This window comes from Aegilops tauschii, chromosome 6, assembly GCF_002575655.3.
Source record: "Aegilops tauschii subsp. strangulata cultivar AL8/78 chromosome 6, Aet v6.0, whole genome shotgun sequence".
Classification (NCBI taxonomy): Eukaryota; Viridiplantae; Streptophyta; class Magnoliopsida; order Poales; family Poaceae; genus Aegilops; species Aegilops tauschii.
Window position 1 is genome coordinate 384,056,906 of NC_053040.3, and position 8,159 is coordinate 384,065,064.

General features: G+C 48.0%; 2 protein-coding genes across 3 annotated transcripts; both read right to left on the bottom strand.

The window, feature by feature from the left end:
• LOC109781875 (monodehydroascorbate reductase 1, peroxisomal) lies at positions 1 to 2,960 on the bottom strand. 2 transcript variants are annotated; one of them, XM_020340471.4, is made up of 8 exons: positions 2,609 to 2,960; positions 2,442 to 2,493; positions 2,192 to 2,272; positions 1,880 to 1,998; positions 1,738 to 1,791; positions 1,273 to 1,492; positions 1,058 to 1,173; positions 1 to 920 (listed from the first exon to the last, which is right to left on the bottom strand). In XM_020340471.4, the coding sequence occupies exons 1-8, from the start codon at positions 2,732 to 2,734 to the stop codon at positions 141 to 143; spliced, it is 1,548 nt and encodes a 515-aa protein (XP_020196060.1). In that variant the 5' UTR covers positions 2,735 to 2,960; the 3' UTR covers positions 1 to 140. The 2 variants fall into 2 exon arrangements, with proteins under 2 accessions (XP_020196060.1, XP_020196061.1); XM_020340472.4 differs by lacking the exon at positions 1,738 to 1,791.
• Positions 2,961 to 3,389: 429 nt separating this feature from the next.
• LOC109781876 (monodehydroascorbate reductase 2, peroxisomal) lies at positions 3,390 to 7,764 on the bottom strand. The gene is made up of 7 exons (XM_020340473.4): positions 7,405 to 7,764; positions 6,609 to 6,660; positions 6,155 to 6,235; positions 5,708 to 5,826; positions 5,393 to 5,612; positions 5,149 to 5,267; positions 3,390 to 4,269 (listed from the first exon to the last, which is right to left on the bottom strand). Exons 1-7 carry the CDS (start codon positions 7,525 to 7,527, stop codon positions 3,553 to 3,555), a joined length of 1,431 nt encoding a protein of 476 aa, XP_020196062.1. The 5' UTR covers positions 7,528 to 7,764; the 3' UTR covers positions 3,390 to 3,552.
• Positions 7,765 to 8,159: the final 395 nt, after the last annotated feature.

Genomic DNA, 8,159 nt, shown 5'->3' on the forward strand with positions numbered 1-8,159 from the left:
TTGTCGGAGAAATGGATTAAAGTAAATCTAAAACTAAAATACATTTAGATATATCCATTTATCCGACAAGTATTTCTGAACAGAGGGAGTACATTTTTTAAGGTAGTCTTTTCGTTTAACTGGATTGTGGATATAGTACATCATAACTTAGGGTCGGAGAAATCACGTTTCACCACGTACGGCGCCATCCAGCCGTACCAGTACGCGAACGCCGCGATGGACACCGCCGCAGCGACCCCGACCGTGGCGTGCCGCGCATAGGTAGGCCTGTCGCCGGCGGCGAGCGCACCCCGACGCACCCCCTTCCGGCGGCTCTCCTCATCGGCGAACCCGAGGCCGCGGCTCCCGAGTTCGGCGGCCAGGTCCGCGATCGCCGCCCGGCTGCGCACGGCGCTCGCCATCGCCTCGTTCTCCTCCGGGCTCCCGCCTTCGATGAAGGCGCCGGCGACCCGGCCTCCGCTGACCCAGCAGGCCCCGAACTTTGGCTTTCCCCCGGCCACCGGCGGCGAGAAGTCCCCGAAGTGGACGGCTTCTCCGGCGTTGTCGCCGTAGAACTGCCAGGACAGGGCGAAGACCCTGGAGTAGAAGTACGGCAGGTAGCCGAAGGCTTTCCCCTCCTCCGCGGCGCCGCCGGAGGGCTCCAAGATCGCCTCGATGGCCCGCCGCGCGGTCCTGCGCGCGCAGTCGACGTGCTCGAAGCGGCGCACGTCGCCGCCCAGGAGCGCGACGGGGAACGCGGCCACGTCGCCCACGGCGTACACGGCGGCGTCGCTCGTCTGCATCCGCCCGTTCACCTTGATCCCGCCCCTCTCCATGGCCAGCTGGCCGTCGAAGAGGCCGGTGTTGGCGCGAGCGCCGATGCCGACGACCACCATGTCCGCGGGAAGCCGCCTGCCGTCTCGCAGGATCGCCGCAGCCACCTGCGCATGCAAAATCGGTACTAGACTGAGTTCAGTTCAGTTTACACTCTACCAGCAGTTCGAGTCTAGCTGATGCTGATCCACAAGTTCCCTTGCAAAAAGTTTCATCTAAGTATGATGGCAAGGAAGGAACCGACCTTCCCATCTGAGACCTCCAAGGATTTAACCGCAGTTCCTTTGACGAAAACAACCCCTTTTGCAGCGTAGTACTTCTCATAAAATTCAGCGATCTTCGGTGTAAAAAGACGACCCACTGCACAGCACAAATCGCAGCTCACATTCAGAGTTCAGATCAGGGTGAAAATAAAATTGGGTGCTTCAGATAAGTAGTAGCATGCCACAGGCAACTTACTGCAGTGTTTTCCCGGGAAGACCATGGTGACCTTGATCTCATTGGCAACCAAGGCCGCCGCGCACTCCATTCCTATGTAACCACCACCGATGACAACAGCGTTTCCACCATGGCACGGTTTCATCACCCCCACCATTTTATCGGCATCCTCGAGGCTGCGCAGGTAGCACACGTTGGCCGCGTCCGAACCGCGAACTCCAAATTCCTCCAGCTCCGAGGCCTACGTACATATATGTCAGGAACCAAATATTCTAGATCGATCTTGGGCGCTTGGTTCTGAATTTTCCCAACGAAACACGCAGGGTATTGGAGAGTGTTCGGTCTGAATGCAACAGAGGTAATTGGCACATCTCTATCTCTACTCTTATAAAAAGCAGAGTTGGTGATAATGGTGTGCCTGCCATCCTGCAATATAGGCCGTCCGATCTATATCTAACGGATAGGAAGAAAACTATAACAATTTACCCGCACTCCTCTCCACATTTGCAGATAAGGTCTTCCCTCGTTCATCCTTTCCTCCTACAAGATAAACTACTCATACAAATGCATCTTCATGTTCCGTGCAACGCACGGGCATCTTGCTAGTATAGATAGATGGTTTTCGTACCCGGGCGCCTGTCGCTACGATGAGGGTTTTGTAGCCGATGGTTTCCCCGGAGTCTGTGAGCAGCGTCTTCCGCCGGACATCGGCGGAGATCACCCTCGTCGCAAGAACAAGTTCGATACCTGGTCAAGCAGCAGAGACACGTACATGATCAGTAGTGCTGAACAGGAAGTACAGTGGATAACAAAATCGACCTGACTAGTAGAAGTAGATCAAATCGAAGCGCAGATAACGAGGTCCCATGTACTAGCACTAGCTAGCCGCAGTGGAAAACAGTCGATAGATAGAAGCATACATACATACATACATACATACCGTGATCTTTGTACCATTGCTCCGTGAGCACCTCATCGTTAGCACCAGCGCAGGTATGAAACGCCGGGAGACGAGCAGCGCCTGCAAATAGCAGAGTGGTTTTTGTTCCCCGGGGAAATAACAGAGTGGTTAAAAATAACACATGCGCAAACGCAACGCTTTTAGTTTCAGATTTTGCTTCAAGATGGAGTAGAACAATCGGGGATCGAAAGACAGATTGATAGAGAGAAGATGGACATGCGGTGGGTACCTTGTGGGAGCAGATAGCCCTTGCTTAGTGCAGGGCGTTCGTAAGGAGCGACCTGCCAATCCAAGAATGCTTCAACAGAACAAAGGAACACGCACAGCCGTCCGATCGGCGTATATGAGATGGACTTGACAGAATTGTTAAAGCTACAGAAGGGAGATGATACGTACGGCCTCGTCGGAGATGATGCAGAGCTCGCCGGGGGAGGCGCCGGCGCGGCGGCGGGCGAACTCGAGCGCCGCGTAGCCCGCGGCCACGCCGCCGCCCAGGATCACGTACGCGAACGCGCGGCCCATCTCTGCTCCGCTCTGTATATATTCTCTTTAACTTCTAATAGTATATCAATCAGCAAAGCTATCTGGGTATCTACCTGGTCCGTAGCTGCTCGCCATGGACCAGTGGACGGCCGGGCTTAAGTAGCCCAGGAAGCTTGTTCTTGGCTTGCGAGGAGGAGATCGAGTGGGGACATGGCGGGAAACAAATGCCTTGCCCTTGCTCTTCCTCACACTCCTACCATGGCCCATGGGACCACTGGCCACTGCCATCTTCTTTGCCCTTGCAGCCAAGGAAAATGTCGCAGAGAATTCTTCTCGGTGAAGGCAAGGTGCGCTTTTTTGTTTTTGGTACCGCTTTGTATTGCAAAGCCAAACACCGATACAACCGACGATAGGTGCTCGGGTGGACGCAACACAGGCACGCCCAAAAGAAATGAAAGTGAAAATACAAAAGGAACAAATGTTTGTGGTACGTTTTGGCCGCCACGACAGCGTAATGAGATTTGCAACAGCGTCCCGGCGTACTAGCATTTGGTTAGATGGTCATGGGCTTGCAACTTGCAGGCGATCCCAGCCATCGTTGCAGAAACTGGACATGGTTCAAAGACATCAGCAGCCCAGCGACTGCAGAGAAATTTACGGATTTCATCAGGGAGGAGAAGGACCGCTCTCGACGTCTCGTAACATCATTTCATTTAACAATATATGATGGTGTTTCTATACTTGTTTACAGTATGAGACAAAATTACACTTTCGTACAGGTTTTTATACAGGATCCCCTCCGAGTAACCGTAAGCAATGGCACATCACAGATCTTCCTCCTCCGTCCTTCCATCAGCTCACCACCTGCGGCGCTTCCTGCCGTACCAATAACCGAACGCGGAGATCGACACTGCCGCAACAACCCCCGCCGTCGCGTACCATACGAAGGTGGGCTTTTCGCCGAGGGTAACCCCGCTATCAGGCACGTCTTTCTTGCTTTCCTGGATGGCGAACGCCAGGCCTTGTCTTTCAAGTTCAGGCATGTCTGAGACCTTGGTTTTACGCCGGACAACGACAGATAAGGCCTCGTAGTCATCTCGGTTCCCACCTTCCAGGAACGCGCCCGTGATCTGGCCCTTACTGACCCAGTATGCGCCGAACATCGGGCTGTTGCTTGTGAAGTCGCCGTAGTGAATTACTTCTCCGACATTGTCCCCGTAGAACTGCCAGGACAGTGTGAAGACTCTGGAGTAGAAGAATGGCAGGTAATCGACATCCCTGGTTTTGGAAGGCTCCAGGATGGCCGCGACAGCATGCCTCGCGGTTCTACGAGCCGAGTCAACATGCTCAAGCCGTCGAATGTCACCGTCAAAGAGCTTGATAGGGAATGCGGCGACATCACCAACAGCATACACGGAGCTGTCGCTGGTTTGCATTTGCCCGTTTACCTTTATGCCACCTTTCTCCATCAGCAGCTGACCTTCAAAAAGGCTGGTATTTGCACGGATCCCAATACCAACTACTACCATATCAGCAGGAAGGTGATTACCATCTCTTAAGACTACCGAAGTCACCTGTAAATATACAGTAACCCTCTTACTTTGACAGTCATTGTCAGCAAATAAAGGCAGTCGCTTAACTATCGCTAGACTATTCAAACTGGACGGGCATGGAAAGTATACTTCAAATAATAGAGCTAATAGTCACTAGACGATTCAAACTGAACGGACATGGAGAATACACTTTAAATAGTACAGCTAATAGTGGTTGGCATTGATTGGTCTCAAAACACCATATTCAATAATAAAATAGCAGGAATTGTTGAACCTTGTTAGGGTCAACATGCTCATTGTTGACACAGCATGCTGTTGAAAAACCAAGCCATTTTTCTCTCCAAGAATGCACTATCTCTAATCATATAGGGCTTCCCTTAAGAAAAGGGTGTTCAAAGGGCATCCAGTTCCTGTATCAAATATTCTGCTTTCCCACTGGGTACTCAGGTTCAAATACCTAATCCTTTTATTTCGTTTACTTGCTTCAATACAACTCTCAGTACAGAAGTTTTCATCAAAGTATGACAAGAGATGATAAACTAGATACAGAATCACCACTAGATGCAGATCGGTTTCCAAGCTATATGTCAATATTGGACAACATGGCCTATGCAATGATACAGAAGATACAAGCAATTCTCCCCTAAATGGTCAAACCCCAGTTAGTTCTTTGCCAGTTCTCAATAGAAATTGACCAGGATTCTCTTCAATTGCTGTTGAGATTGCTTTTAGGTGAATGAATGAGTATGACTGTGATTTCAACAACTACCCCATACTCCCAAGCAAGGAACCTCTATCAGCCACCCAAATATGACTGCCAGGAAAAGTAATTCTGAACCTTGAGTCTTTTTAACACAGTGTAGAGTTGCAAAGTACACCCAGTTTGGAATAGAAACTCACCTTCCCTGTTGAGTCTTTTTCAAAGGATGTAAGAACAGTTCCTTTGGTAAAAGTAACTCCTTTCGAAGTGTAGTAGCTTTCATAATATTCTGCAATTTTTTCTGTAAATAGCCGACCCACTGCAGAAAAACAAATCAAGGTCATATACAGATGAGCAAAATGGGTCTTTACAGCATATCATGGGAGCCTAAATTCTAAGACAACATGTCAAACAACAAATCAAGGGACAAAACATATTACTTACTGCAGTGTTTTTCAGGGAAGACCATGGTTACTTTTATTTTATTAGTAACCAATGCTGCTGCACATTCCATTCCTATGTAGCCACCACCGATGACAACAGCATTTCCACCAGAACATGAGCTCATCGCATTCACTAATTTATCCGCATCTTCAAGATTGCGCAAATAACATATGTTTGCAGCATCTGAACCGCTTATTCCAAACTCTTCCAGCTTCAAAGCCTATGTCATGTACAGAGACAGACAAAAATGAATCAAATATATAACAATTGAAAATGAGAGAAGATAGACTTCAAGAAGTATAAATAAGTCCATACCCGAGCACCTGTTGCAATTATAAGTGTCTTATAGCTGATAGTTTCTCCTGTGGCTGTAAGCAATGTCTTCCGTCTCACATCAGCAGATATCACTCTTGTTCCAAGAACAAGTTCAATACCTACTCACGTAAAGTTAGTACATATATCGTGCCGATGTAGGCATAAACATTACATACAATAACAACTGGATCATAAAACTATTTGTATAATTGAATCAAAGAACCAACAAAAATACCATATATTTTACCAGATTTTTTTCTTGAGGATATCTGTGTCGTGGCTTTAGTTCAAATTTGAACAAATTTGAACTAAAGCCACGACACTTATTTTGGGACAGAGGGAGTATGATGTTTACCAGGCACTCTAATGAACTATCTCATTTCTCAATATGCATACATGCGATGAAAATTAGAACGAAGTGGAAAACCAAAAGCTAAACAAACCTACCTTGTTCTTTGTACCATTTTGTCGTCAGTAACTCATCATTAGCTCCAACACAAGTATGGAATTTTGGAAGACGAGAAGGATCTGTAAATTTCACAGGTATTAAAAACAGTTAGCAAGACTAACAGGCTGCACATCAAATGCTGGGAGACAGGACACATTAGCAAATACCATGGTAAGAAAAGAATGCAAAACATAGTGTTAACAGTAGCATAATGAATTAATCACACTATTTTGAAAGTGTGAAACTGTCTATCAGTGTGTCATAAAACTACCTTTCTAGGATGTAGCTATAATCATTTTTTAGTGAAAGAAGAGGGGTAATATTTCAACATTTTAAAACAGTGAAATTAATCACGGTTGAAAATATATACTCCCTCCGTCCCAGGGGCAAGCTTTTTCGGACCGAGGGAGTATAAGAGGTAACGTGGAATGCTAGGTGGTGTGAGAAATGTACCTTCTGGGAGTAAATAGCCTTTGCTTAATGCAGGGCGTTCATAAGGAGCAACCTGGCAAGATACGAAAGAGATCATTAAGAGAAACACACATTCAATGATAGAATCACAGGGCTTGAACTGAGTGATAATTGTTCCACAAGCAAAAAAACGACAACATACTATGCCTGTTTGTTTTTAATTCCACCGCCCCACTGGTTTGCCGCTAGAGACCACATTTTCCATGGAAAACAAATTCAACTATGCCGAATCACCATATGGACTATTGTTCATTACAGCTGAATCTTAAGATCACACAGCGAAATTTGGCATTCCTTTCTGGCTTCTTGAAGGGAAATTCCTACAAACTAGGCACAAAATGCGTACTGGAACATACATGATTCCTTAAGAGGTCAGACAGAGGATCAAAACTAAACTCATTTTTTTCCCATTGCTACCTCAGTCGTCATTTTTCAGTTACCAAACTGCAGTGCGGGCTACTGTGTGTGTCCCTAAATGGCACCCTGCTAGGGCCGTGACAAAATCCCCCCTGCTTATCCAGGCAAATCAAGGCTCTAATAAGCCATACATCGTCTCGAAGGCAACAAAACGTAAGCATTCCTGGCTTGGCGGCTGACGTAACCACAAATAAATCCTTACTAATACAGTTGGAAGCGCAAGAAAACCACCAATCCGAAGCACCAGTGGCGCGGTCCTATCCACCGACGGACAACTAGGATTCGATTACAGAGGGAGTTCTGAAGCTGAAAAAATACTACAGAAGGCGAGCGAACTCAGGAAGGGGGAGGGAGCACTCACGGCCTCTTCGGAGATGATGCAGAGCTCGCCGCGGGAGTAGCCGCCGCGGCGGGCGAACTCGAGCGCCGCGTAGCCCGCGGCCACGCCGCCGCCCAGGACGACGTACACGAACGCGCGCCCCATCCTGCCTGCGTCTACCGGGCTGCTCCTCCACCTCCTCGGTCCCTAGATGCGGGCCATGGCGCGCCCTCTCTGCTCCGCTTGTGGCGAGTCGTGTGTAGGGGTGGGGGTTCGGGATGACGAAATGACGTCCACCTGCGTTGCGTCTCCACCTCACCCCGCCGGTGGGGGGCCCGCTCTGTGTGTGTGTCGTGTTATCTTCCCCTCCCGTTCAAGCAAAGATGGATATGGGCTTCCATTAATGTGGAGCGTGGAATTTCCTCGTGTTTGTTTTAAAAGTTTTCGTGTGGGTTGAGAATTTCTGGAAGGAAAATGTAGGAGCAACTATTTTCTTTTCTTTTTTGGAGACGGTGGGAGCAACTACTTTCTCCATCTCGGTGAATAGGGTGTGCGCGTAGTTCTAGATTATTGTTTTGACTAACTAAATATATGCCTTCTATCTCTACTCTTATAAAAAACAGAGTTAGTGATGATAGTGTGCCTGTCATCCTGCAATATAGGCCGTCCGATTTATATCTGACGGATAGGAAGGAAACTATGCCAATTTTGCAAAAAGATACCCACGCCCCTCTCCACATTTGCAAATAAGGTATTCCCTCGTTCATCCTTTTTTCCCACAAAATAAAGTATTCATA